General features: G+C 50.0%; 11 protein-coding genes across 11 annotated transcripts; 7 read left to right on the top strand and 4 right to left on the bottom strand.

Moving 5' to 3' along the window:
• Nucleotides 1-1,548: 1,548 nt before the first annotated feature.
• Nucleotides 1,549-4,222, bottom strand: M430DRAFT_118116 (hypothetical protein). Its single transcript, XM_024861693.1, has 4 exons — nt 4,210-4,222; nt 3,873-4,158; nt 1,954-3,817; nt 1,549-1,878 (listed from the first exon to the last, which is right to left on the bottom strand). Exons 2-4 carry the CDS (start codon nt 4,145-4,147, stop codon nt 1,762-1,764), a joined length of 2,256 nt encoding a protein of 751 aa, XP_024722188.1. The 5' UTR covers nt 4,148-4,158; nt 4,210-4,222; the 3' UTR covers nt 1,549-1,761.
• A 145-nt stretch (nt 4,223-4,367) lies between these two features.
• On the top strand, nt 4,368-5,277 carry M430DRAFT_136855 (hypothetical protein). The gene is made up of 2 exons (XM_024862481.1): nt 4,368-4,548; nt 4,597-5,277. The coding sequence occupies exons 1-2, from the start codon at nt 4,384-4,386 to the stop codon at nt 5,008-5,010; spliced, it is 579 nt and encodes a 192-aa protein (XP_024722187.1). The 5' UTR covers nt 4,368-4,383; the 3' UTR covers nt 5,011-5,277.
• Nucleotides 5,278-5,326: 49 nt separating this feature from the next.
• M430DRAFT_34047 (hypothetical protein) lies at nt 5,327-6,006 on the bottom strand. The gene is made up of 4 exons (XM_024866475.1): nt 5,919-6,006; nt 5,854-5,869; nt 5,620-5,799; nt 5,327-5,562 (listed from the first exon to the last, which is right to left on the bottom strand). The coding sequence occupies exons 1-4, from the start codon at nt 5,959-5,961 to the stop codon at nt 5,520-5,522; spliced, it is 282 nt and encodes a 93-aa protein (XP_024722186.1). The 5' UTR covers nt 5,962-6,006; the 3' UTR covers nt 5,327-5,519.
• Nucleotides 6,007-6,123: 117 nt separating this feature from the next.
• On the top strand, nt 6,124-8,874 carry M430DRAFT_118107 (hypothetical protein). Its single transcript, XM_024861692.1, has 4 exons — nt 6,124-6,303; nt 6,355-6,482; nt 6,530-7,616; nt 7,673-8,874. Exons 1-4 carry the CDS (start codon nt 6,288-6,290, stop codon nt 8,500-8,502), a joined length of 2,061 nt encoding a protein of 686 aa, XP_024722185.1. The 5' UTR covers nt 6,124-6,287; the 3' UTR covers nt 8,503-8,874.
• Nucleotides 8,875-9,135: 261 nt separating this feature from the next.
• M430DRAFT_57409 (hypothetical protein) lies at nt 9,136-11,977 on the bottom strand. The gene is made up of 5 exons (XM_024868670.1): nt 11,855-11,977; nt 11,402-11,757; nt 10,778-11,342; nt 10,442-10,729; nt 9,136-10,393 (listed from the first exon to the last, which is right to left on the bottom strand). Exons 1-5 carry the CDS (start codon nt 11,874-11,876, stop codon nt 9,324-9,326), a joined length of 2,301 nt encoding a protein of 766 aa, XP_024722184.1. The 5' UTR covers nt 11,877-11,977; the 3' UTR covers nt 9,136-9,323.
• Nucleotides 11,978-12,152: 175 nt separating this feature from the next.
• On the top strand, nt 12,153-12,514 carry M430DRAFT_220142 (hypothetical protein). The gene has a single exon (XM_024864617.1). The coding sequence runs from the start codon at nt 12,212-12,214 to the stop codon at nt 12,458-12,460; it is 249 nt and encodes an 82-aa protein (XP_024722183.1). The 5' UTR covers nt 12,153-12,211; the 3' UTR covers nt 12,461-12,514.
• A 2,116-nt stretch (nt 12,515-14,630) lies between these two features.
• On the top strand, nt 14,631-16,252 carry M430DRAFT_136846 (hypothetical protein; the record flags this gene model as incomplete). The annotated part of the gene is made up of 3 exons (XM_024862480.1): nt 14,631-14,695; nt 14,773-15,172; nt 15,224-16,252. The coding sequence occupies 3 exons, from the start codon at nt 14,631-14,633 to the stop codon at nt 16,250-16,252; spliced, it is 1,494 nt and encodes a 497-aa protein (XP_024722182.1).
• A 904-nt stretch (nt 16,253-17,156) lies between these two features.
• M430DRAFT_99647 (hypothetical protein) lies at nt 17,157-18,989 on the top strand (the record flags this gene model as incomplete). The annotated part of the gene is made up of 2 exons (XM_024870204.1): nt 17,157-17,641; nt 17,702-18,989. The coding sequence occupies 2 exons, from the start codon at nt 17,157-17,159 to the stop codon at nt 18,987-18,989; spliced, it is 1,773 nt and encodes a 590-aa protein (XP_024722181.1).
• A 556-nt stretch (nt 18,990-19,545) lies between these two features.
• M430DRAFT_118101 (hypothetical protein) lies at nt 19,546-21,610 on the bottom strand. Its single transcript, XM_024861691.1, has 5 exons — nt 21,539-21,610; nt 21,130-21,483; nt 20,626-21,076; nt 20,148-20,577; nt 19,546-20,078 (listed from the first exon to the last, which is right to left on the bottom strand). The coding sequence occupies exons 2-5, from the start codon at nt 21,278-21,280 to the stop codon at nt 19,887-19,889; spliced, it is 1,224 nt and encodes a 407-aa protein (XP_024722180.1). The 5' UTR covers nt 21,281-21,483; nt 21,539-21,610; the 3' UTR covers nt 19,546-19,886.
• Nucleotides 21,611-22,037: 427 nt separating this feature from the next.
• M430DRAFT_26554 (hypothetical protein) lies at nt 22,038-23,879 on the top strand (the record flags this gene model as incomplete). The annotated part of the gene is made up of 2 exons (XM_024865419.1): nt 22,038-22,285; nt 22,340-23,879. 2 exons carry the CDS (start codon nt 22,038-22,040, stop codon nt 23,877-23,879), a joined length of 1,788 nt encoding a protein of 595 aa, XP_024722179.1.
• A 1,073-nt stretch (nt 23,880-24,952) lies between these two features.
• Nucleotides 24,953-25,972, top strand: M430DRAFT_40815 (hypothetical protein; the record flags this gene model as incomplete). Its single annotated transcript, XM_024867433.1, has 4 exons — nt 24,953-25,063; nt 25,562-25,731; nt 25,784-25,845; nt 25,893-25,972. 4 exons carry the CDS (start codon nt 24,953-24,955, stop codon nt 25,910-25,912), a joined length of 363 nt encoding a protein of 120 aa, XP_024722178.1. The 3' UTR covers nt 25,913-25,972.
• Nucleotides 25,973-26,341: the final 369 nt, after the last annotated feature.

The raw sequence follows: 26,341 nt of genomic DNA, 5'->3' as shown, positions 1-26,341 counted from the left end.
TTGCAGTGGGCAAAAGTCCTACTTGTCAATGAGAACGGAGAAATTTTGGGCTTGCAATAATCGTATCATACATACAGTAACGAAGCTGCACGCGCCACCAATCTGCAGGGCTTGTGCTCTCGACGTGGATCGCGTGAAGGTTTCTAGAACCCATAGTCCCAAGTGGGAGCGATGTGCTCACTCCCACGTGCGGAGAAAGCCCCAATGTTGCCATGCGCAAGGCAGTTACCCTTTACATGTGCTCTTCCCTGGCCCCGCCTACTCTCCTGCAAGAAGGGTCGAAACCGCTCCGTTGATGACCGAGGAACCGATAGATCAGGTGTGACAAAAGTCCTTTAGAGACCTGGACCTAGGAAAGTGCAAGGAGGCTATAGTGGCCGTCAAGTTGTCAATCGTTGCGCGCCACGGCCCGCCGCCCCTAGGCAGAGACTACCTTAGTCAATGCTTGTCTCTCGTAGGGTGTTCAGTGTTTTTGGCCATATCAAATTGAATTGGTGGGCGGACAAGATATATCTCAACTCCTTGCATTGATCCCAAGCCGTGTCTGAACGTCGATGCTTTGCCCTTGTGGCAGGATTCCCTCACACTTGCGCGTATCTGTCAACAGCGACGATGTCCAGTTGCCGGGTTGGTCGGAAGTACTGTTGACGGAAGAGCCTCATCGCAACGCCAACTGTGCTGTGTAGCGCAGTATGTACCTTACGCACGCAACCCACCTGAGAACGATGTAAGACCAGGTCTTCCATACTCCGTAGTACCCACACCGCTACACAGATCTTCCAGCCACGTACGACGCCACCAACCAAAGAAACCATCAGGCGTGTGCTGTACAAGGCCAAGGTCAAATGAGATTCCCCGCAACCGAGTACCCGGTCAGCGCCATAGAGCACCACCCTGCTGAACATAAGGCGCAGTCGGTGTTCTTTCCTTCCCACTAGCCCCCATAATCCGTATACTTGCATACATCAGGCATGATATGGTGTGCGAAGGGATCGGGAGGGCCGGCGCGGCGGGAGCTGCCTCTCTCCTTCAGCTATCTGATCTCTCGGAGGCTCGTCAGCCCTCGGCCTTCAAATACGAAGAGCATTAGAACACCAAGCCAATCCAGAGAAAGACACACGATCCATTGGGTAGCAAGTGTTTTCCCGTCGGTGATTATTACCCCATCCAAATGCTGGTCGTCTGATTGAGAGTCGACAAAAGGACCATTCCACTGTACCGCGCAGAATCTCGACCAGTCTTTTCAATCCCCAACTTGAATCCTTCTACCCTTTTAAGCAAATATCCCGAATTGTGGGATGTGGAGGTTGAAAACGTCGAAGACCGGCGGCGATAAACCGCAACTGGTAACCCACAATATATCCTGTTCACCGGATCGCTTCCTATTTGGTAGCCACCCTTGAGCTATTGTGCGTATTTCCTTAAAAGGATTTGCATATCACATTATATCACGTACAATGTGTAGTCTTATAATCAGGTTTTCGAGGTCTAAGAGTATTGGCTTCTTATTCTATTGACTTCTATCTCCTGCTGCCAGAAAACAATATTCTGCGAATAGGAGCAGACGAGTAACCGCCTACCACTCATTACCAGACACTCCGAGATATGCAACAGGCCCGATTTATACACCGCCAGGTTTAATATTTTTGTGCTTCCAAGTAACAGAACGCCAGAGAAAGGCCCTCCCAGAAGATGACCTCCCAAGACAATGCATCCCCAGGAACATGGGGTTTTGTGTAGGAAAACGAGACACCGAGTCCACTATCGTCCGCCTTTCATGGCTTGCCTTCGTTTGATCTTGTCCAGTGTCCTTTGCAGTGCCGTCTTGATTTCGCCTTTGGGGAATGTGGATAGATCGTAGTAGGTGGGTGCGATGTCCTATCAAGAAACGATCAGTAATCTGCCAGGTATTTGACGATATAGCATCCAGCTGATGAGAAGAGAGGTACATACCAGTAACCATTCAGGCTTGACAGAAGTTACAGTCCTCACATAGTTCTTCGTGGTAAGCACAAACTCGTTGTACACTACCCACTCGCTATCAACGCCGAGGACGGTACTGGGGTGAAGCAGAACGCTTTGGTCATCCTTGACGGTCTTGTACGTCTTACCCGTACCCTCTTTCTTCGCGACCTGCATAAAGAAACCTGCAACGAGAGCGCGTCGAATGTTGGTGTAGTAGTTCTTATCATTGAAGTCCGTGCTTATCAGCTCCAGTTCTGACTTCTCCATAATTCGCTTCAACTGCTGGCGCACATTGTCTGCAGATTGCAGAGCACGAAGGCTGAGGAAGTGTTCGTGGCACCATCTCTTCGGATCACTTTGCGCGGCGGCACCTTTGAATGCATGATAAACGTTAAGCATGGTCAAATGGTCGCCATCCTGGTGAGCAAATAGAGCCTTCATCTCGTCGGCTCGCTTCTTGGCGTTTGCTGGGCGGACAAAGATTTGAGGTACGGAAAGAAGCGCAGTGAGTGAAAGGATCTCATTCGAACAATAGAACTCGGGTGAGGAAATGAGCATAACTGCAAGGGCGGGGTCAAGCGGGAACTCTGATGCCAGCTTGCCAAGAGCAGTAAGGTTGCCATCGTCATCGAGACAGGCAAGATAGTTAAGTTCTTCCAATGCGCGCATGAGTGTTTCGGGGGCTGGAGGGTCCATAAGGTCAAAATGAACGAGATCGTCTATTCCTAGCTTCTTGAGCTCCAGGACGGTGCTCGAAAGATTCGATCGAAGGATCTCGGGATATGTTTGCTCGATCAACTCTTTCTTGAAGGCAGCCTCGGTGTACAATCGGAAACACTTTCCAGGACGTGTACGACCAGCACGACCAGCTCGCTGCTGTGCGGATGCCTTAGAGATGGGTGAAACGAGCAGTGACTCGACTCGAATACGGGGGTTGTAGACTTTCTGTTTACTGAAACCTGGATCAACCACGTACACGATACCGTCAATGGTCAAACTGGTTTCGGCAATGTTAGTTCCAACGATGACTTTGCGGCCTGGACGACCTCCCGGCCTGGATGGCGGCGGTGCCGGCTCAAAGATCCGCTGTTGTTGCGCTGGAGGAAGTGTGCCATAAAGCGGATATACTTTCAATGGTCCAGCGTCGGCTTCCCGGATCATCTCGTCGGCTTCTAAAGCTATTTTTCTGCATGCATCCTCAATCTCTTCCTCTCCAGTCAAGAACAGTAAGATGTCTCCTTCGGGCTCCGTGGCGTGGATCTGGAGGACCGTCCGGAGCGCAGCTTCAACATAGTCGCGCTCTGGTTCGGGCGTATAGAAGATCTCGACAGGGTGGGTTCTTCCAGGGACGGCGAGAAGTGGTGCATCGTTGAAGTAACGCTGGAATTTCTGTGCATCGAGAGTGGCAGACATGATGACGATCTTAAGATCTGGGCGTCTGATTGCCACCTCCTTAAGTAGTCCCATCAAGATATCTGTCGCTAGAGTACGTTCGTGGGCTTCATCGAGAATGATGCAGCTATATCTGGTCAAGTTGTGGTCATGCATAGCCTCTCGTAACAGCATACCATCTGTCATGTACTTAAGAATCGTCTTTGGACCGGTGACATCTTCGAATCGTATACTGTATCCAACCTCCTCTCCAAGCTTGACATCCATCTCATTTGCCACACGCTGAGCCACTGACATGGCAGCTACTCGACGTGGTTGTGTACATGCGACTAACTTCCCGTTGAAATGGGGCAAGTCATCGAATAGAACGAATTGGGGTATTTGCGTAGTTTTACCAGAACCAGTCTCACCAACAAAGACTAGGATTTGAGTGCTGTGAAACATATCAAGGAATTCCTGTCTATTTGCCGTTAGTTGAAGAGGAAAAGCCACGAAGGGAATGCGGAGGAAGTCACCTTTGCTTATGAACTGGTAGATCCCTTCTCGTCTTCAAGATGTTGAAGTATCTACTGGACAACGGCGTATTGTTGAAGGGGTTATTAGGACCATCTTCGGCGGCGTGAGCCTGGAGTGCAGTTGTCTCATGGCGTTTGAAGTTGGACAACGGAGTAGATGCCGCGCCATTGCCATTGCTGTAGGAGCCGTCCTGTTGGTCTTCGTACATGTGCGCAAGGTACGGGTTTTGAGATGGGTCTAGATCATCGGTCCTGGGTCTCTTTGCTCGCGACATCTCTGATTCTTCTGGACGACGGTCAGCCATGGTTGCTGACGAGGGGTGTTCGTAGTATTTACTTCACAGAATTCGCGCAAGGCTGAAGAAATTTGAAAATTATGGTCGATTGTCTGCAGAAAAGCTTCAGATGCGATAGTGAAATACGCTAGTCCCAATCCAGCTTATCGGCTAACCTTTACACAGTTCAATGCGATTGGAACACCATCTCATTCTCCAGATTCAGAACAACAATCATGGCCAATGCAGACTCCCCAGATCCATCGACAGACCTCCTCCCTATCAACAATAAGGAGGAGGAAGTTGATCCCGTTGCGCCAGCTCCAGAGCCAAAACTTCCGACCCGCAAAGATGCCTCTCTCAAAGAGTTCCTTTCCAAGATGGACGACTATGCGCCAATTGTAAGAAGTCATAACCTTCTCATCTTGCCTATCTAACAGTATCTCTAGATTCCTGATGCTGTAACCAACTACTACCTCACCAAAGCTGGTTTGCCTCCGCCACCCCAGACAGATGCCCGCCTTGCCCGTCTCCTTGCGCTCGCCACGCAGAAGTTCATAGCAGACATTGCAGCAGATGCCTACCAATACTCTCGCATCAGATCTTCCAACTCTTCCAATGCAAATAATCCGATGGGCAACTTAGGAGCCGCTGCTGGATTTCCCGTCCCAGGCCAGCCAGCTACGGCACCTGGAAGTAAGGAACAGCAAGGGAAGGGGGGGCCACTTGGTATTCAGCGACCTGGTTATGGTGGCGGTGGACAGGGAGGCAGTCAAAACAGGACTGTCTTAACCATGGAAGATCTGGGAATGGCGGTTGGGGAATACGGCGTCAATGTTAAACGGGGGGAGTTCTATCGTTGAGACAGGTCTGGGCTATATGGGAATGGCTATCAGCCACGGAAATGGCGTTTTGACTACATAGGCGTTATCGATCATTTTATGGCTCAGTATGCAACATTTTTCAAAACATCGAAGGAATTAGTGTAATGTGTATGGATGGTAACGCAACAATCCACAACTTATGCACATGAACAGAATAGGACCAATCAACGGAGAAACGTTTTATGTAGAGGTACTTCAGAAACAGCCACCCATTCACGGGCTCATGTATAATTGACAACTGCTTGGCATTGAAAGCGAAGTACATTACACACCTCTGTCAGTTTCTGGTCGATATGCACGAGATTGCTTCAGTTCACAACGCGAAGTATTGAGTACAAGTACATAACTGAGTAATCGATAGCGGAGAAGCGTAGAATACAATAGAGTCGGCCGGCCTTCCCATACATATAGTCGTACATCCCAATACCGGTCAACTTCAGAAGTATGCTCGCTCCAATAAACGCCGGTCCCTTTGACATCCTCCCCCTCTATTTGTTCTTGCTTTGCTTGTATGTAAACCGCTTTCTTGTCCTAAACGTTCATTAGACCCATTGATTTCATGGATACCCTGTGGATAGGTAATCTTACGGCGAAAATTCTCCCAGCTTGTGCCCGACCATGTCCTCGGTTATCGTCACATCGTGGTAAATTTTGCCATTGTGCACCTGGAACTTCAAGCCGACAAAGTTCGGCAGTATCGTTGCGGATCGTGCTTGTGTCTTAATCGGAGGAACCTTCTGTCCTGGAGCTGGACGAACAATAGGCAGACTGTTTCTTTGCTTAGAAATTGAAGGGATAGGTCGAGGCTTCTTTTTAGCTTACGGAACGATATTAGGCCCTGCGAAGTATTAGTATATAGCAATGGCGAAGAATGAGCTTGATCTTACCTTTCCAGACTGAGCGCGCAAGAAGTGCCCGAGAGGGAAACATCTTGGATATCTGGGACTGAGAGGCAGCGTCCTTCTTCGAAGTCGGTCGCAGAGGTTCTGGAAGAGAACTTAACTGACAGGGATCACTTTTAAGGTTTGTCCCCGGCATCCGTAGGCTAGCACGGCTGGATGCGCTTCGCGTCTCCCCAACTATTTCTGCCTCAGACGAGCAGTATTTCGCCATAACCAGCGCGATATCGAACCAAAAACCTCGAAAGAATCGACTTCTACGCGTTTTTAAGTCTAAACATACTTGCGAATGCCCTCGGTATAAGTTCTGTTCGCCTGGGGATGCTGAGGGGTTAGTCAGGGTTCGCAGATATCAAGATGCCTCCCTTTACGGGTACCTTTGCTCGACACCTTGAACTCTAGACTCAAGCTGATATATTCGCAGCTGCGGATACGATCCGTATCCTTATTGCGACCGATAGCCATGTGGGATATGAGGAGAGAGATCCAATACGCAAGGATGATAGTTGGCGCAGCTTCGACGAAATCATGAAGCTAGCAAAGACACAGGATGTAAGTATATAGTAGTACCCTCCAATGAGAATCTTTCTAACAGGCAGGTCGATATGGTACTTCTTGCTGGCGACCTCTTCCATGACAACAAACCCTCCCGAAAGGCTTTGTATCAAGTTATGCGGTCACTGCGAATGAACTGCCTCGGAGATAAACCTTGCGAACTCGAAATGCTCAGCGATGCCAGCGAGGTTTTGAACGGTACTCACGTCAACTATGAAGATCCGGATATCAATGTGGCTATACCGGTATTTTCTATTCACGGAAACCACGACGACCCAACTGGCGATGGCCACTATTGCTCGCTCGACCTTCTTCAAGTCTCAGGGCTGCTGAACTACATCGGACGAATTCCGGAGTCAGATAAACTTGAGATCAAGCCGGTTCTTTTGCAGAAGGGTCAGACGAAGCTAGCTCTATATGGCATGAGCAATGTCAGGGATGAACGTCTCTTCAGAACATTCAGAGATGGTAATGTCAAATTTTACAAGCCTGGCGTACAGCAGAAAGACTGGTTCAACTTGATGGCTGTTCATCAGAATCATCACGCCTATACTGAGACTGGATATCTTCCCGAAAACTTCCTTCCAGAGTTCATGGATCTTATAGTCTGGGGCCACGAGCATGAGTGTTTGATTAACCCGCGCTTCAACCCCGAGATGCAGTTCCATGTTATGCAACCTGGTTCTTCTGTCGCAACGTCCTTAGTTCCTGGAGAAGCTGTTCCCAAGCATGTTGCTATTGTCAGTGTTACTGGCAAGGAATTTAAGACTGAACTCCATCGAATCAAGAGCGTTAGACCATTTGTCACCAGGGATATAGTTCTGGCAGAAGAGCCGAGATTTAAGAGACTTGCGAAGGTCAAAGACAACAGGCAGCAGATTACCATAGAGCTGATTAAAGTAGTCGATGAACTCATTCTGGAGGCCACGAAGGAATGGGAGGACATTCAAGATCCAGACGACCGTCCAGACGAGACGCCACTCCCTCTTGTCAGGCTACGAGTCGAATATTCCGCTCCAGAGGGTGGCAAGTTTGACTGCGAAAATCCGCAACGCTTTTCCAACAGATTCGTCGGTAGGGTTGCTAATGTGAATGATGTGGTACAGTTTCACAGAAAGAAAACTGCAGTCAGTAAGTTCGCACCATCCCGCTCCCTAAAATTAATATATTAACCGAAACAGAACGAGATAAAATTGCGAAGGATATGCCTGAAGAGGATGTGCTAGCATCCTTGAGGATTGACAACATCAAAGTCGACAAGCTTGTCCAAGAGTATCTGACAGCTCAATCTCTTAAGATCCTTCCGAAAGCTCCTTTCGGTGATGCCGTTACTCAGTTTGTCGATAAAGATGACAAACATGCCATGGAGTTATTTGTGGAAGAGAGTCTCACAGTACAAGTTAAGGAAATGCTTGCTATGGATGGTGGTGATAGTGATGAAGATCTTGACCCTGTCATGGAACGTTTGCGTCAAAAACAAGAAGAACAATTCGCGGCTGGTATTCGCAGGAGACCAAAGAGAAAAGGGAAGCTAAAGCCACGCCCTGCCAATTGGGATACAGATATTGAAGGCGAGTGGGAAGATGCTCCAGGAGCGTATGAGCTGAGCGAAGGGGAAGATAGAACCGCAGTTGTAGGAAGCGACGATGACGCCTCTGTGATATCTGCTGTACCCGCAGGCAGGAAGGCCCCCGCTAAGAGAGCCCCTGCGAAGAGAGCGCCGGCCAAACCTCGAGCTCCGGCAAAGCCCAAGGCACCGGCCAAAGCACCTGCAAAAGCTCCAGCAAGAGGACGAAAGAAGGTCTTAGATCCCAGTGATGATGAAGCCGATGTTGTTATGCTGGACGACGAGCCACCGCCAGCGAAATCACAACCAAAAAGAGCAACCAGAACGCGTCAGACCCAGCTAAACTTCTCGCAGCCAACTAAGAGTCAGACTGCCATGGAGTTGAGTGATGATGAGATATCCGACGATGATGCGTTTGAGCCGATGGCTTCGTCTTCAAGGAGGAGATGAGTGAAATGGCTACCAAATGGGAATGAATACATGAGTTGCATGAAGACAAACGCTTGGGCACTTAGCCATATAATGCCAGTGGAGCTGAGCCTAGCAAATGTCATCCGAGGTATGATATGGAACATTGGAGGCTATAGAAGAGGCTTGACCAGACCAAGCCGCTCGGGATTTAGCATGGCATAAACGTATGAAACAAATACAAGCCAAGTGCTTGAGCGCTTAGCTCATATACAGGTATCAAAGCCCTTCCGCCAAGGAATTTGATCTCAATTGCATGCAAAATAAAATAGCTATGCGGCTCTCTTAAAGATAGTACCGGTTTGAAAGGCCTTTTGGTAGATAAGGTACCTTAGCAAGACAACACCTCTTTCTACGTTTACTTGATTTGAAATTGTTTTGCTTTTGGGGACTTCATGCTCGCTTAATAAAAGGGGTGGGAATGCAAATCTCACTCCAAGACAGAGCAGAACTGTATGCATCCAAAATTGTAACTTGGATCCACCTACCTAAGGTACCTTAATTAAAGGTAAGGTAAGGTACCTACCTTACATGTACTGATCACGTGATGAGGTCGTCTTCGGTAAGGTCAGGTGGAACCCCTGAATCTTTGAAGCGTGCGTATATAAAGGGGATCACTCTTGAGTTTGAATCTTCTGGGTATAAATCCTTACTAATTAACATAGACAGCTAGCTATGTAAGGTTCCGGGGTATTTGGTTGATACTGGGTATTAATGAATCCTTCCGTCTCACCGTTAAACCACCAGACGGAATCGTTCCGAAACATCATCATCCTACGATGGAAAGAATGTAGTAGAGCAGATCAAAATGCCGTTGGCCCAACGCTGGATGGCATTACCCCAATGCTCTGCAGGCTTTCGGCAGTGGCAGCCATAAGTTGCTGTCGCAGTGTCTCTTCTTCGCTCAGCTGAGGGGGTGGAAGACTTTGTTCTTGATTCTCCGGCTCAACGACGTGGAATTGCTCGGGACTGTTCAGATGATCTTGAGAATGATCGCGGGGAACGTCTGGAGTTTGCATCCGCATATCGTGATGCTGCTGCTGCCCATTGATTTGATTTTGATCTTGCATCCCACCAGCTAGGGCCATGATGCCATTGAACCGGGCCTGTTCCTCATCACTAGCAAGTCGTGCCCGTTCTTCAGCTTCTTTCCGTGCCGCTTGGCTTGGCGCGCGTGTTTTGAGTTCGCCCGTCACACACTGTAGGTAATATGGGACTTCAATATTGCTCTTGAGGAAGAAGAGCTTGAGGTTCCTGGCCTTATCCTTTAACTGTACTTGATTTCGGTCCTTGAGGATATTGTTTACTGTACCATCCGGACCATAGAGTGCGAGAATCTGACTCCAGTGAGGGCCCTTAACTTGATCTAGACCAGCCATCAGGGCATGTTCCTCTTCTGTGCTCCAGGGCCGCCTCTGGCTGGGTAATCCCGGTCGTCTATTATTTCCTGGATTTGCCTTGGCAACAGCAGCTTGTCGAGCTCGCTCATACAAGACCTGTGTAGGTGCGCTCTGTGTGGGATAAGGAGAGTGATCTCCCATATACTGTAATTGATAAGAGAGGTTCTGACTCTGTGGCTGCTGTGGTTGCTGTGGTTGCTGTGGTTGCTGTGGTGGCTGTTGGTGCTGTTGGTGCTGTTGGTGTTGTTGCTGGAGTGGCTGTTGTTGCTGCTGCTGCTGCTGTAGTTGTTGTAGTTGCTGTGGCTGCTGTTGAGGTTGTTGCTGCGGTTGCTGCTGTTGCTGCTGAGATTGCTGTGCATCTTGCTGTTGGTGCTGCTGAGGTTGCTGCTGCGGTTGCTGCTGTTGCTGCTGAGATTGCTGTGCATCTTGCTGTTGGTGCTGCTGAAGCTGCTGCTGGAGCTGTTGTTGTAGATCTGTTCTTTGGTTAGCAGGTAACTTGCAACATCCGCCCAATTACATACCTGTATCCTCATGTGGTTGGCTTTCATACTGAGTATGGCCATAAACGCTTCGAAGTGCCTCTTGAGCGGCGAGTTCTGCCTGTATGGCGATATCATCCTCGCTTGGCTTCTGCACATCTTGCTCGGTATTGTGGCTATAGTTGCTATTCTGGTGCTGAGAGGGAGAAGGCGGTGGTGGAAGGGCGTGGCGTTTCAAATAAGGTGTGATCAATGGCTCATAGGCTGCGTTGAGATAGGCGCTGAGACTTCGGAGGAAGTCCTCCCAGTCATACCTCTCTGATAAGAGTTCTGTAACACTATTAGCGAAGAGCTAGCCACCGGACAGGTGAGACTTAAGAATTGATTCCACATCACTTGTCTCATTCATGAGAGATTCCCGTCGCGCCTTGGCTGCATCGAGGAATTCTAGTTCACTCTGTGATAGCATTGCGCCAAAATGTCGATTAGATAATATCTCATCGAGATTGGAGGGAAAGAAGTCATCCAGGAGGTCCTCTTTAGTTTTCTCCTGCTCCTCTTGTAATACCGCAGAAAGGAACATCTGTGTCTTGAGATCAATGTATATCTGGCCAGGTTCCTTCTCCAGCGCCCCGCCATCAGGAGTAAATATTTCGATAAAGTGATCATTGAGTTCATAGAATCCCACATCTTGTCCGCCAAAGACACTTGACACAAAGGTTGCAAGATTTGCGGTACGGATCGTTGCTCGATGAGTTGGTTCTTGGATGTTAAGCTCATCAGCAGAGAGAAATGGCGTGTGTTGAGAGTAGATCTTCTTGGTCTGGTCGAAAAGGGCTTTGATAGTAGCATATGACCGTCCCAGCTCGGACTCGGGTTCTTGGATGATTCTGATAGTTTCCGTATAAGGCCCTCGTCCCAAGGTAGCGAGGATCTGGGTAGACTGCAGAAAGATCAGCATGGAACTGGAGCGTTATCCGAGGGTGTAGTTCGAAAACTCACCAAGCTATCCAGCATCGGGAGACTGAGTATTTGGGTGAAGAGATAATGGTCCGATGTAGAACCATCACTGTATCCTGCAGATCCATTGTACCCCGCTTGGCTCACTTCAGCATCGATCCGAGAGATATCACTCGTTGATTCCTCAATCTCCTTTGCTGCCGCAGCAGCAGCCCGTGCGAAAATGTAGCTCATATCTTCATCAGTAGTCGTCGGTGCTTCCGAGCCGACCTCTATTCTCTGCCGCTTCTCTCCAGCATCCTCGGGCTCTTCCGAGCGGCGTCGTTTCAAAGGAGGTTCGGGCGAGGGCTGAGAAAACGACTCCGGTGGATATAATGGTTCGCTCTTGATTACGACGTCTGAAAATACCTGCCAGTTAGCACCTCTGTGAGTAGCAATGGCGTCGGTCGAGGGGTCCGATTTCCCCTTCTCTGTCAAGAACGATTCTGAACTTACTACCGTCGTCCGAGAACGCCATGTTGGCTACTCCTCCTGTCCTTGCTCTCTCTCTCTTTCTCTTATTGTTTCAAAACTCGGTCTGTCGGGAGGTTTGGGCTCAAAACAGGTCGAACTGGCAAAATTTACGCTTTTAGTCCACTTTCAATGAGGCCGGCGGATGCCAGAAATCTAGCACGATATATCCGTGCACGGACCACGTAAAACCTAAACTGCTTAACCTAATCAGAAGCCCAAGCCCTCATCTCTTTGGGAGCCGTCGACCACGCACAAACTTGAGAAAATAATTCCAGAATCCTTCCATTTATATTTATATCAGATCGGCAAGAATGTAATAAGATTATTCAAGAGACACCTATGGCTTTTTTGATGGTAATGGCTAATGGCTATCTATTCAAAAATTTCAAGGCCTCACCGTCGCAAAAACAACGGCTCATTTTAAAAAACACTCAAAATTCTTCTCCCCTTTCCCCCCTTGAAAAGGGTCGATCCTACTCGACATTCATCCTAGAAAGTATAAGTATTCTCTTTTCCAATTTTTCCGGGTTTCCTTTTGCCCTTCTCCCCTTTTTTCCCCTCCTTTTTGGGGGGCCAGGTTATTTTTGATTTGATTTGTTTGAATGGCTGAGAAAGCTACCCGACAAGGTGGAAGTATCTCCCTGGAAATGCGTATTGGAAGTAGGCATGCGAGAGAACCTACATGAAGCTCAGGGGAGATCTTTTATTATATCCATCTACGTGTTTGCCAGCTACCTATCCTACCTTACCCGTCAAGGTTCTTCTGCGCATTCCGAGAATTCACAAAATGTACCTCTCGAGAGACATCATACTATTATTTACGTGCAAGAGATAGTCAAAATTTCTCCTCGACCTTCCACATTTCGACTGGGATAAAGCTGTCATACTGGCCAACGATATCTTGATTCTTGAAGTGACCAGTGCTTTACGAAGTCGGACACAAACCTCTTATATGATGGCTATCGATGGCTATCGATGGCTCGCACTAGGCCGTGATATGCTGAGAGTCTGTCTACTCTTGTCATTGCCGGCACTGCGGTAGATCCTGACTGAGGCCCCTTTGGGTATATCCCAGGCGTTGGAACTTGGCAAGCATCTTGGCAGCCTACTTCTCTAAGCTGCAACTGATGATAGGTATACCAACCCTGAGTGCTCCGAGTTCACTAGGTCAGGGCTTGGCTACTTCTCTGTGGCGTATATGGTGGAGTACGGGGGGTATTATCCGAACATCGAGTCTTGGGGATTGGAAATTCGAGGTACTGCTATTGCAGATGCCGTCCGGGAAAGAAAGGGTGGCAGATGATCAGAATGCCCCCTAGACCCATTCACAGCATAAGGCTGTAGAAGTACAGTACAATACTAAACATCAGTATTTTAGCTCCACTTTCTCCACAACTTCAGCTGTAATCATGACAACAGGGGGAGGCAAACCTGACTAATTGACATGCTATGGAACCATCCAGGTAGGTCTGCGAGAGCCTCAAGGAGCCTGCTCCCATAGATGCGGTCACGTATACAGAATATGTAGGTATCTGCTCAAACAAGCCAGGCCAGACAAAGACTGCATCTCGAACTTGTCGCAGCTTTTCGCGCTCTCGAAGATCATCATCCTGTTCCCCTCAACCTAGCGCTAGCTGATAAGCCACACGACAATGCAACAGGAGAGAGCAATAATGCCCACACCCGAAGGGGCAGACGACCCCTCCAGCCTCCTCCACTGCTCCAGGCTCGAGGCCTTCGGTGATCCGGAAACTAACCAGTTGGGTCTAGGTCCGGAATCCGGGGATCAGAGCTCCGGAGCACGGGCCCCCCCTTTTTGGGGATCCTGGGGGAACGGAAGCGTGTTGTGATCTTGGTTGACAGTAGACGCGTCGAGAGAGGGAGGGGAAGCATGGCAACGAAGGCGAAGGACACGGGATTGTGATTACTATTACAATAATCGCAGCTTGATTTGAAATTCCGTGGCAATGTTCCGCTCACCCTCAGATCGGAACCGCATCTCGAAGTCTCCTTCTTTACTCGTTTTGGAACGGGGAGGAAGAAGAAAAGAGCGTCAAGAGAGAACGAGTTGCTTAACGCCGAAGAAGCTGGAGCAGTGAGACGTGCTATCGCCGAAAAGAAGTACTCGCTGTACTTATTACCGGCTGGAGATAAACCCCGGATTCCCGCTTTCAACCGAGAGACCTTTTGCCTTCCCCGCGGGGCTCCTCGAACGGCTTCCCGCGGTTGTTATTGGTGCGGTCTAAGGTGCTCTTCGTCCTGGAGCAGCAGAAACACCACCATCCAAACAATGCGATCGCTGGCTGTAGCCCGAGGAAGAAGATGTTGGACGTGGGCATAACCCGGGAACAGGGAGCGCAAACGGGCGTGAGGGGCGAACCAGCCTAACGTCATTGGTAAGGTACCTTAGGCGGGGTAAGAGACGCGGCAGAGAGAGCACAGGTCAACGGCGAAAGGACAAGCCAAGCAATACGGCGCCGGCGAGGGGGCCCTTTGTCGTGTTTTCCCGTTCGTCTGTGATGATCTAACTAATTATTATTTTCTTATTTAATACCCCCGAGTCCCTGCTGTGCCTCCCTACCGTGTATCTTCAGAAGTTATATACCCCGCTCTCCCATCCTCCATCCCCTTTCTCTATCTTCCTCCATCCATCCATCCATCCAATTCCTCTTCTTTCCCATCCACCTTCGTGCGCAGAGCAAACAGTCTAATCCCAAGAGATTCCTATTGCCCACTCAGAGCCACTTCAGTCTCCATTATGGCTTCGGTTTCCGTTGAGCTCCATACGCCCATCACGGGTAAATTCACCCAACCTACAGGACTGTAAGTGTGTGATGAGCGTCTTTCTCCAATCTGTCGTCGCCCTGTCGATCCAGCACTGACACTTGGTTGTTGTGCAGGTTCATCAACAATGAATTCGTCCCGGGTGTCGATGGCAGGACCTTCGAGGTCATCAACCCTTCCACAGAAGAAGTCATCACCTCCGTCCACGAGGCCACAGAGAAGGATGTCGACATTGCTGTAGCAGCGGCGCGCAAGGCTTTCGAGGGCACATGGAAGCAGACGACACCAGAGCAGAGAGGCAAGTACCTCGTCAAGTTGGCCGACTTGATTGAGGAGAACAAGGATCTCTTGGCCGCCGTTGAATCGCTCGACAATGGAAAGTCCATCACAATGGCGAGAGCTGATGTCGGAGCGGTCGCTGGTGTCATTAGATATTATGGTGGTTGGGCCGACAAGATTGAAGGCAAGGTGATCGACACAAACCCAGACACCTTCACCTACACAAAACAAGAACCCGTATGTTTTGCTCCCTATATCTCTCTATTACTCCACTAACAGACTAATCAGATTGGTGTCTGCGGTCAAATCATCCCATGGAACTTCCCTCTGCTCATGTTCTCATGGAAGATTGGTCCCGCGATCGCTACTGGTAACACCGTTGTCATCAAAACCGCCGAACAGACTCCTCTCTCTGCCCTGATTGCCGCAAGGCTGATCAAGGAAGCTGGCTTCCCACCAGGAGTCATCAACGTCATCACTGGCTTTGGAAAGATTGCCGGTGCAGCCCTCTCAGCCCACATGGATGTTGACAAGGTTGCGTTCACCGGTTCTACGGTTGTTGGCCGTCAAATCATGAAGGCCGCTGCCTCATCCAACCTGAAGAAGGTCACCCTCGAACTCGGTGGCAAGTCTCCAAACATTATTTTCAACGACGCTGATATCGAGAACGCCATTTCATGGGTGAACTTTGGTATTTTCTTCAACCACGGACAATGCTGCTGTGCTGGTTCCCGCGTCTATGTCCAGTCCGGTATCTACGACAAGTTTGTTGAGCGATTCAAGGCTCGCGCCCTTGCCAACAAGGTCGGCGACCCATTCCTCCCCGATACCTTCCAAGGCCCACAGGTCTCCCAACTCCAATACGACCGTATCATGGGTTATATCCAAGAAGGAAAGAAGGCTGGTGCCACCGTCGTGACGGGTGGCGAGCGTCACGGTGACAAGGGATACTTCATCCAACCGACCATCTTCTCCAACGTCACCGAGGATATGAAGATTATGCAAGAAGAGATCTTCGGCCCCGTCTGCTCAATCGCCAAGTTCGACACTGAAGAAGAGATCATCAAGACCGCCAACAACTCCATCTACGGCCTCGCATCTGGTATCCACACCAAGGACCTCAACACCGCCATCCGTGTCGCAAATGGCCTCCGTGCTGGTACCGTCTGGATCAACCAATATAACATGCTCCACCACCAGATCCCATTCGGTGGGTACAAGGAATCGGGTATGGGACGAGAACTTGGTGAGGCTGCGCTGGCGAACTACACGCAAGTTAAATCGGTCTCTATGCGCTTGGGTAATGCTCTCTTCTAGGTGTAATGAATCTGAATTTGGGAATGCGGGGTTGGCCTCGGAAATAGGTATTTGATGAGTTTGTAGCTAGCTATGCCATGAAATGGAATGATCTGATGCCCATGTTTCTGCTGTCGCACGCTTAGATACTAAGATACCTCGGCAAGAGATGTTGATTCGAGTTGCAGATCCGCAGCCTTCCATTCCCAGCAAAGGAACCTTGCGTGTGACCTCGGCTCCGAACAAACCACACAATATACCTACCTTCCCAGGTACTGGACATAACCGTCGAGATAAGCTTGAAAGTTAAAGTTCGATAAATAGCAAGATCCTCTACGCGTTCCAATATTTATTTTATCTTATCTTTTCTCTCCATCCAAGGACTCCGACACAAGGCTATATGCGGGGTTAAAGATGATATCACCTCCCCCCGGACCCTTCTTTTAAGCTCATCGATAAGGATAGGCGATAAGCACGCGAGCGCGGGAGAGCGGGACCAGGACGAATCGACAAATCCGCAGCGAATCTTCTTTTCCATTGCACACCACCTCACCACTGGCACGTCGTCCTTGGCCGAGCTTCTTGTGACGATCGTGTGACTTCATTGCAGACAACAGGACCTAAGGAGGCCTAGCTCCATCACAAAACCCTTGACGACATGGCCGGGCAGCAGCAGACGGCAAGCTCTCGTGCTCGTGACCTCGAAAGGTAACCTTACGCAATGCCTTGAAGCTAAGCTAAGATAGCTAGTCAGTCCTATGAGGTACATCTCTATCGCAAGCTCATAGCCTTCTCTCTCTTTTTTTCTTCTCTTCTCCTCCGTCAGCTCTTTTTCCCGGCTGCATTCGCTCCTCGTCCTTCTCTTGTTCTCTTGCATCGTACTTCTGCTGGCTACGGGACAGGGATATCAACCTCCGTCTATACCATGGCTCCCCTCACGCTTACAACTTTACTCGCGCTCTCAGCAACTGCGGCTGCTGCGGCCAATAGCGAGATAACCTGGGGTGCAGTAGTCTTTACCTACCACGGCGAGAAGGTCCCCGCCTTAAGCAACGGACCTTACAATCTCTCCCCCGTAGGGGCCAACCAGCTTCATGATGCAGGGAGTATGCTTAGAAGCCGCTACATTGATCCTTCCAGCAACGCATCTGCGTTAATCACGGCTGCGCCAATCAATGGATTGAGTACCGGTGCCATTGATAACTCTCAGATGTACGTTCTGAGTACAGAGGATGAGTTCATCAGCGGCAGTGCATTGGCTTTCTTACAAGGTCTATATCCGCCAAGGAATGCAGTCATGAGTCAAGAAGAGACGATCCTGAGCAACCAGACCCTACAGATGTATCCTCTGAATGGATATCAATATCCAAGTATTAATACAGTGAGCCCTCTTGATTTCAACTATATCTGGTAAGTTTCCGGCACGCTTCTCAGTTGGGAGAAGGAATGACTGACAACTTGTGAAAATAGGATTGCCGGAAACCAGGAATGCACCAACTATGACCTCTCGCAACTCAAGACCATGTCCTCGCAAGTGTACAGCCAAGAGGCCACTGAGTACTCTGGCTTTTACCAATCGCTCAATCAGGGTCTGTTCTCACAATTAGACCCTGCCGATATCAGTTATGATAATGCCTACTTACTATACGAATACGCCTTGTACCAATACAACCACAACTCATCCTTTTACAACGATCCGTCGTCCAGTGCTATCATAGACCAGCTCTCCTTCCTGGCTTCTCAATCAGAGTTCGGGCTCAACACACCTAATTCAGATGGCAATGTACCTGCCATCGCCGGCGCAACACTGGCATCTGTCATCATCCAGCAATTTAGCCACGTGATTTCATCCCAAGGCGTATCCGACAAGCTCACCCTCCTCTTCGGCTCCTTCGAGCCCATGCTCTCCTTTTTCTCGCTCTCTAGTCTCAGCAGCGGGCCCGCAGCATCGATGTTCACCAGCCTCCCGCAACACGGCTCCCTCATGGCATTCGAGCTCTTCTCCTACCCCGCCGAAAACTCTAGTGACACCTTCCCCGCCGTCGACGAACTCTGGGTCCGCTTCCTCTTCAGGAACGGGACGGATGATGCCAACAACTTGGTCTCGTACCCGCTATTCGATCGCGGGAACGAGGAGGTCGATATGTCCTGGACTGATTTCGTCGCAGGCATGGGCGCCTTCTCCATGAACGAGGTTTCAGACTGGTGTAATGCCTGTCAGTCAGCCACCCTCTTCTGCCAGGCCATCCTGTACGATACCCAATCGTCCTCGAACTCGAACGGCTCCCCCTCTACCCCGGGGAATCGCAAGAAGGACGCCGTCTCCCCAGCAGTCGGCGGCGTCATAGGCGCCGTCGTCACACTCGCCGTATGTGCCATCCTCGCCGCCCTGCTCGCCTTCCTCGGCTACAGAATCGACCGCCACGGGAAGAAGCGCTCAGGAAGCGCAGCCGCCGCAGACGGCCCAGCTGGCATTGCGGGACTCCGCCAAAGCAACAGCGGGGGCGGCTTCAAGGGCGCCGAGAAACTAGCCAGCGACACGGACCTAGCGCTCAAGGACGGTGCCGGCGCGAGCGTCACCCGCCACGAACGAACGGGCAGCTGGGAGATGACGCAGAACCCCACCAGGGCAGGCCTGGAGAGGGATGTCGAGAGCGGCAAGGCTGTCAGTTCGGCGAACTATGCGAGGCGCAGCGAGGATGGTCTCGGGAATGTGAATCCGTTTGGTGATCCGGTGAAGCCCTTGGATCAAGTGTAGGGAGCGCGAAAGGGGTTGCGTGCAGATGCATGCATGTTTTGTGAAGACCTGGCGTCTTCTGCTAATGTCTGGACTCTACCTCTTATTTTTTTTTGTCATTTCTCTCCTTTTCTCTGGATACATGGAGTGCAGTAGATAGGATCGAAGTGCGATAATCCATAATCCATAATCGGTAATCATTCAGAGGGGAGGGTTGTCAACATACAAATTTTTGGAATTCCAGGCGCCTTTTTTTTATACTTGATGATACCCTTCTTTCTCTCACTCTATACCCCTTTAGCATACCTTCTTATTCGAAGTTTAGAAGGCTGAGGCTGGCTGGCGTCTTGGAATATTAATTATTGGTGTTATAATAATTGAGCTGAATTTCGATCCTTGCGAGACGAGACTCACACACCTCTCATTTTGCCCTTTTTATATGAAGACTGTTATTCTTTTTTGTCTCGATTAGCTACCTACCTAGCTAGTAGGAATAAGGAACTTTTTACATACCTGAGCTGAGAGACAGGGACAGGGGACTTCATTTTCAATAAACAAGATAAGAAGAAGAAATTATCATCGATTCATTCATTGATTCTTACTTAAAAAGCGCAAGCGCAAACCAGTAACGTAAGGTAAGGTAACCAGACAGGGAGAAAAGAAAAAGAAAAAACCGGGCGCTCGTAAATAAACAGCGGAACCGGGGACAACAAACCGGTATGCTTTTAAAGGCAAAAAACCGGAGATGCGAAGAGTCTAATCCGAGCCAAGTCGGCGATGGTTAGTTTAATGTACAGTACAATCAATGGTAGTCTGGCCAGAACGCCTGCCTCCCTTTATGCAAACCCGACTCCCCTTGAACGCCATCTTTGTGATATCCTGCCGTCTGTCAATCGTCAATCAACCAATCAATCAAATCTACAAAAAGTAATCGCTGGCACCGCGACGGCCGGCGGGGACCGCGCGCTGGTCCTCGGGGACGGCGCTGAAGATGCTGAATTTGGGGTTGAGGTCTTCGCCGACGTTCATGATGGAGGCTACGTTGCCGCAGCGGTAGCAGTAGTTGGGAGCGGACCAGACGGTCACGACGGACTTCTGGGCGAAGTGGTACTGGGAAGGGGGTTGTTAGCTTAGAGCATGATGACAGATAAGAGTAAGGAGAGGATAGTTAGTTGTTACCTTGTAACCCTCATTGACTAGCTGATGGGCGCGAGCAATGAGCTTGAGGCCATTGACATGATTGAACTCCATGGCGACCTTGTCTCCGAAGAGCCAGCCTGCACCACGGGGAGAAACAGCCCAGGTCTCAACATCCTCGGGATCACTCCAGACCAGGTCACAGAAGGCTCCCTCGTGAGGGATCTCCTGCGCGCGGGCTACAACACGGATCTGATCCACCGTACGGATCTCGGGGCTCAGACCACCGTGAACACAGAGAACCTCACCATCAACAATGGCGGCGAGGACAAGGAAATCAAAGACTTGGCAGCAAGACTTCCAGACCGACGCGTTGCCGTACTTCTGCTGGCACTCCTCGTAGAAGCCGTAGACCTGAGTAATTTGGCGGGACTCATGGTTACCGCGAACGAGGGTGATCTTGTCTGGGTACCTTGGCTCTGTCAGCTTGAACTCTTTGCAGATCTGCAGTTGCACTTACATAGCCTTCAAGCACATCAACAACGTAAACGTCTCCAAACTGAAGTAGCCGCGATCGACAAAGTCACCAAGGAAAATGAAGTTTTGATCACCGGTTCCAGAAACGGTGTTTACGCCGATGCCAGAATCACCACCGGTGCTGCCACCACGGCTTGAATGACCCGCAGTACGAGGGCGGCCTCTAGGCTCATCATCGTCGTCATCTTCACCGCTAATACTCTCAATGCCGCTATCAGAACCTCTAATCTTCTTCTTGAGCTTGGGGTCAGTGATCTCAGTTGGGGGTTCAATATCGTCCGATTTGATGACATTAGTCATAGTAGTCGGGGCCGCTACGTTGGTCTCTCCAGGCATGCCGCCCGCGACGCGGAATAGCTCGAGGAGATCATAGAATTGACCGTGGATATCACCGCAGATCGTGACCGGAGTACGAACTGGCTGGATGTTGGATTCTTTGAAAGTGAGATCAGTATCATGCTCAGCAACTCGGGACCTACACACATACCTTCCATCAAGCATTCCTTGACAATTTCACAAAGCTGCTTCATGGCATGCTCAGGGAGATAGTGACATTGCTTTGCCTCCGCAAGCCATTCTTCAAGGCCAGCGCGAGGACCAAGCTTTGCCGGACCAGGCTTCGGGACGTTGCTGCTCATTTTAGATGTGGGGAGGGGTGGGAGAGGTCGCGAGGTCTTGGGGATAGGAGGGAGAGGGCGTGGGATCTCAGGGAGAGGATGCGGGATCTCAGGAAGAGGACGTGGTGCAGTAGTTGCCGGTGCGTCAGAGATCGATGAGAGAATATCAAGACCAGCTAATTTCGCGCCGCCGTCGTCTTCGTCGCTGTCACCGCTGCCCCAGCCTGTAATCAAGTTAATATGGCGCGGAAGATCATTTGATGAGGAGGATCTATCTACCTTGGTCGCCTCCAAAGTCGAAGCTATCGTCGTAGTTATCGCCGTCTTCGAGACTCTCGTAGTTGCGGATATCCTCGTAAATACCCAGAGAGATACCTTGAGTGTTCTCCTGGTCTTCGTCCTCTTCGATGATGGGATAGAGAGCACGAGAGGCCGATCCATCATTGTCGAGGCGCGGAGTAGAATGTGAAGGGTCGGAGTAAGGTAAATCCGGTGCCGGCATTGTGTATGCTATTGGGTCGCTTCGTTATCGCTTATCGTTGATGACGCTTAAAGGACGCTAATTCTTGCAGAGCGACAAAACAGCAAGGGACAATGAGGGTTGTTGGATTGACTTCCTTTCGTCGATGTTGGAGTTGATGGTAACCCCCGCAACCTTGGGAGCGCGAAAATAAGAAGACCACAAGTCGCGACGGTATTCTGCGCGCCCTCGCTACAGTACCGGGTTTTCTATCGGGCCGCTGAGCTGAGGCGCCGCCTCCTTGCCTCTCCTGCAGATATGGCTGCTCATCAGAGCAATCGCACGCAAGCTAATGGAGTCCTCCCTATCACAGCATCACAGACCTCAGGCAATACATCCAGACAGGCCGCAGCAAAGCCTCCAGCTCCTAAACTGAAGGTTATTATCAGAAGACTCGCGCCGGGCCTTACAGAGGAGGAGTTTACAACAATTCTTGGCGATGAGTGGAAGTTGGACCAAGGAAAGGTTGACTGGTTTCTCTACAAGCCGGGAAAAGACTCCAAAGAGTGAGCTACCTTCTCACCCTCTTCCAGAAGTCACTTGCTGATTTGCATACGTAGTCCTTCCAAGCCATCTCGACCTTCTCGCGCATACCTTCACCTTACAAGCGAAGCCCACCTTTTAAGTCTGTCGGAAACTGTACGTCAATTGACTTTCGAAGATGCCCAGAATACTTTTACAAGCCCAGCACTTGTTGGACCTCCCACCGTGGAATTCGCCTTATATGGCCGAATCCCCGGTGGTAGACGTCGTACGGATGCTCGCTCAGGAACCATCGACCAGGATCCAGAATTTATGGCATTCTTGGAGGGCCTAGCGAATCCAACCACTACAAAGGAAGTTAATGCCGATTCACTCGTAGATGGAACACCAGCAAAGCCCGAAAAGCTTACAACAACACCTTTGGTGCAATACCTCAAGGACAAGAAGGCCAATAAGAACAAGGATGCGGCGGCCAAAGCGGCAAAGAAGCAGGAATTACAGCTTGCTAAGAGCAAGTCTACAAAGGAGTCGCCAATCCTATCTGAAGATGTAAAAAAGAAAGGCAGGGATGCCAAAGCAGATAAGTCGGTTGAGAAGGCTGCTAAAGAAGCGGTCAAGATTCTCAATAGACAGGCTGCTGAAAACTCAACAACACCAGCATCTCCAGCTGCGCAGCAGGGATCAGGAGAGAGCACTGCAAGCCCTAAGCTTGACATTGCAAAGGTTCCTGGTCGACAAAGAGGCGCTGTGATTGCAGCTCATATCCGCATGCTGCAACGTGACCTTGGACTTAGTCCAGCACAAGCCCATCGCCAAGTCAGACGTGATACAGCTGATGCTCAAAAGGCTGAGAGAGCCGCTGCTGCTGAGAAAGCCGCTGCTGAGCCAAAAGAAACAATTTCACCTCAAACACCGCAGTCCTCGGCAGTTCCAGTAGCTCCAAAAAGCAACTCGGCACAAGCAAATAACAGAGCATCTCGGGGTAAAGCGCCAGAGGTGGAAACGAGCAAGGCTGCACCCCCATCGACTTCAACTCCTGCATCTGCCGGTCCTTCGACCCCCATGGTCTTACTCAAGAAACCTAAAGCGCCTCAGTCACAGGTAGCACCACCCGCTTCTGCCCCGGCTGCTCAGGCAGCCAAGCCTGCGCCAGCTGCTACTGCTCGGAAGCCAGCACCTATCGCCGTCCCTTCTGAAGGTGCCAAGCAAGCTTTCGTTAAGCATGCGAATCCTTCCCAGGGTGTGACAGAACCTCTTCTGAAAGAAGCCATGGAACAGTTCGGTGCAGTGTCAATGGTGGAGATTGATAAGAGAAAGGGCTTTGCTTACGTTGATTTTGTTGAGCCGGAAGGACTGAAGAAGGCCATGGCAGCAAACCCTATTTCGGTTGCTCAAGGCACGGTTCAAGTCATGCAGCGTAAGGGAACCGCACTTCCCCCCGAGAAAAAGCTACAGCATCAAGCTCCACATGCACCTTCTCGTGGAGGACGAGGCGGTAGAGGTGGATCTTCGGGAAGACGGGGTGGGAGGGGTGGTGCGAGAGGTGGCCCGCAAGGAGGTTCTTCGGATGCCGCAAAGGCTCCAGCTTCCGCACCTACTGGACCAGCTGCCAAGTAGATTCGATTGCCGGGATATATTACTCGAGAAGGACAATCATCTTGCAAGGATGCTACATCACATGACTGAGTCCTGGGCATCTTAATGGGCAAACGCCTTGCTTGTCTTCCGCCAGTTCGGGAAGGGTGGTTCAGCGCCCACTTCAGATCTCGAACCTCAAAGGCTATAGATGACCTTTGCGGAACCTGAGAATTGGGATGAGCTTTCCCGCAACGCTTCACGTCAATAGAGAGCATCAGGATGTGGCGATATCAGGGAGCGAGGGACGACGAGTGAAATCGTTTGTAGAGGATACGTAGTTCTATATCACTTTGTAATAGAAGCCGGAGACAAAATTGAAACAACTGGGGAAAACCAAGAATCTATCTCCCTCTTGTGAGGATTGTCAGAAACGGGTACAAGCGAATTGGATCGGAATATCTGATCCTAATCCGGTAAATGAGAGCTGGTGCACCCCATATACTGATGCCTAGGTGTTTACAGAAGAAGCCTGGGACAATTAGCAAGGTAGGGGTACGAAATCTACAGTATCGTAAAACTTCAGATATCTTAGTGTACTAATGACCCGGGTCTGGGCCTTGCAAAAGTGGCGACTCTCGGATACAGGTACGAGCACAGCCACAGCTGTCAATAAGTAGCTCTTATCACGTGATACCCCATAGTGCCTACGCGGCGGAGAGACATCAACAAGACAGAGGACCGAAAGGGAAAAAGAAAGAAACAATACCAAGAAAGAAAACAGTGTCTGAAAAAGGAGCACAAAGAACTATCAGCATAATTCATAGAATATCTCTGATCACCCGATATTGACCAACCTCTAGAATTGAATTGGTTACCGAGCTTCGAAAGCTCTGCTCTGAACAGATACAACATCTCTGGATTAAGTAATCATCAACTTCAGAAGCGTCTCGGGTTCCTGCTCGCCTTCACATCGAACTACGACACCACCTCATTCAATCCTCCACCTACAACAACACAAAGATACCCTCCACGGACCCAAAGTCCGCCAGCCTCTTGACGAGCGACACCGAATTCCTCAGAGCAATTTATTCCGATCCATCCCTTCTCTCAACATGGCAAGCAACACAGATCAATATGATCCCTACATTCCACCCCAGGGCACTCCGGGCGGTGCAGGTGCAGCACCTCAACCAGGCAATCAAAGAACGGCAGCGCTTCAAGCAGTAAGTTATTCTTTCTTTTACTGATAAGATGTTGTCGACGATGTGCCTCCCGGGATTGGATACAGAACCACGGACCCAGCCCCCCTCCAGCGATCGCTCAGCGAGGAGAATCCTTCACGAGGCTCTAATATGGATGCGGGACCGTCGGTATCCATTTTAATGGACTTGATACTGGAGAATATGGGGCATGATGGTATTTGGGAGGCAGCGTCGATGATTCTCAGCTCCTGCGGATGCCGCGCATTTGTTTCAGCCTCCCTTTCCCGACGAGCGAAATTCGAAACCAGACAACCTATCCCTCTACTCTGATGTCTAGAGATGGCTACGAAGAACGAGATTGCTATCGAAATGGAATAGTGGTGCAACTGGCGACCCGAATCCGCTGTGGGAGGCGCTCGAGCGCACCTGATGGCATCAAGTGTCCGGCTTGGGGGATTTCTCGCATCATCATTCAGTTCAGTGCACATTAGAGGGTTTGCTAACATACGCTCATTTTAGCAAATCGATGACACTGTTGGTGTGATGCGCGAGAACATTAATAAGGTCTCCCAGCGTGGTGAACGTCTCGACTCCCTGCAAGATAAGACAGACAACCTGGCCGTATCAGCTCAAGGTTTCCGCCGTGGAGCCAACAGAGTCAGAAAGGCCATGTTTTACAAAGACCTCAAGTAAGCCACCACCATTCTTGTCAAGACTCTGGGCTTCACTGACCATCTCTAGGATGAGAATATGTCTGATCGGCGGTATAATCATACTCCTGATTGTCATTATCGTTCCGTCTGGTATGTATCCTAGACCGGGCGTATAAACTTGGCTAATACTCTTGTAGTTGTGGCAACCCATCACTAGGGAAATGATGTGCTGGGCATAGGGAGAAGGGCAATGTGCATGTCGGCACGTCAATACGTGTTGCAGAAGCACTGCAAACTCCAATCCAATTTGCATGGGACACTCGTCGGGTATAAGCAAGCTGGATCATTGAGGGTTTAATGATCAGGAGTTGTCAATTTGAATTTCACGTTGGTTCTTTTTTTTCACGAAGGGCGTTGCATACCGTTATTGAGGAAGGTTTTGGTCTGTCTCGAGTGACATTTCAGCGGACGGCCAGGGTCATTGCACTCAAATCAACGGATCTGTATCATGTAAGAATTGGAGGAGATAATTAAGCTACGATGACGACTTTGTGTTTTGGTTATAACTGACGAAGAATCTGGTGTTCTCTTCTACGAAAGGCAAATACTGAGCAACATACTGTGAACCTTGAAATATACGATAAAC

Source organism: Amorphotheca resinae (assembly GCF_003019875.1).
Source record: "Amorphotheca resinae ATCC 22711 unplaced genomic scaffold M430scaffold_4, whole genome shotgun sequence".
In the NCBI taxonomy this organism is placed as follows: Eukaryota; Fungi; Ascomycota; class Leotiomycetes; order Helotiales; family Amorphothecaceae; genus Amorphotheca; species Amorphotheca resinae.
The sequence above is the reverse complement of the archived record's forward strand: the minus strand, read 5'-3'. Positions and strand labels throughout refer to the sequence as shown.

What these genes read in the sequence shown, in the direction of transcription:
- M430DRAFT_34047 (XM_024866475.1), bottom strand. Translation starts at nt 5,961, where the DNA reads ATGTTTCCCTCTCGGGCACTTCTTGCGCGCTCAGTCTGGAAAG. An exon ending in AAGCTGGGAGAATTTTCGCC is followed by an intron (nt 5,563 to 5,619) that starts GTAAGATTACCT and finishes ATGAACGTTTAG; the next exon opens with GACAAGAAAGCGGTTTACAT.
- M430DRAFT_118107 (XM_024861692.1), top strand. An exon ending in AGCTAGCAAAGACACAGGAT is followed by an intron (nt 6,483 to 6,529) that starts GTAAGTATATAG and finishes TCTAACAGGCAG; the next exon opens with GTCGATATGGTACTTCTTGC. An exon ending in CAGAAAGAAAACTGCAGTCA is followed by an intron (nt 7,617 to 7,672) that starts GTAAGTTCGCAC and finishes AAACAGAACGAG; the next exon opens with ATAAAATTGCGAAGGATATG.
- M430DRAFT_220142 (XM_024864617.1), top strand. Translation starts at nt 12,212, where the DNA reads ATGGCTTTTTTGATGGTAATGGCTAATGGCTATCTATTCAAAAATTTC.
- M430DRAFT_57409 (XM_024868670.1), bottom strand. Translation starts at nt 11,876, where the DNA reads ATGGCGTTCTCGGACGACGGTA. An exon ending in GGCGTTCTCGGACGACGGTA is followed by an intron (nt 11,758 to 11,854) that starts GTAAGTTCAGAA and finishes AGGTATTTTCAG; the next exon opens with ACGTCGTAATCAAGAGCGAA. An exon ending in TCCCGATGCTGGATAGCTTG is followed by an intron (nt 11,343 to 11,401) that starts GTGAGTTTTCGA and finishes ATCTTTCTGCAG; the next exon opens with TCTACCCAGATCCTCGCTAC.
- M430DRAFT_136855 (XM_024862481.1), top strand. Translation starts at nt 4,384, where the DNA reads ATGGCCAATGCAGACTCCCCAGATCCATCGACAGACCTCCTCCCTATC. An exon ending in TGGACGACTATGCGCCAATT is followed by an intron (nt 4,549 to 4,596) that starts GTAAGAAGTCAT and finishes CAGTATCTCTAG; the next exon opens with ATTCCTGATGCTGTAACCAA.
- M430DRAFT_118116 (XM_024861693.1), bottom strand. Translation starts at nt 4,147, where the DNA reads ATGTCGCGAGCAAAGAGACCCAGGACCGATGATCTAGACCCATCTCAA. An exon ending in CTACCAGTTCATAAGCAAAG is followed by an intron (nt 3,818 to 3,872) that starts GTGACTTCCTCC and finishes AACGGCAAATAG; the next exon opens with ACAGGAATTCCTTGATATGT. An exon ending in TCAAGCCTGAATGGTTACTG is followed by an intron (nt 1,879 to 1,953) that starts GTATGTACCTCT and finishes GTTTCTTGATAG; the next exon opens with GACATCGCACCCACCTACTA.
- M430DRAFT_118101 (XM_024861691.1), bottom strand. Translation starts at nt 21,280, where the DNA reads ATGAGCAGCAACGTCCCGAAGCCTGGTCCGGCAAAGCTTGGTCCTCGC. An exon ending in CAAGGAATGCTTGATGGAAG is followed by an intron (nt 21,077 to 21,129) that starts GTATGTGTGTAG and finishes TCACTTTCAAAG; the next exon opens with AATCCAACATCCAGCCAGTT. An exon ending in TTGATGTGCTTGAAGGCTAT is followed by an intron (nt 20,578 to 20,625) that starts GTAAGTGCAACT and finishes GACAGAGCCAAG; the next exon opens with GTACCCAGACAAGATCACCC.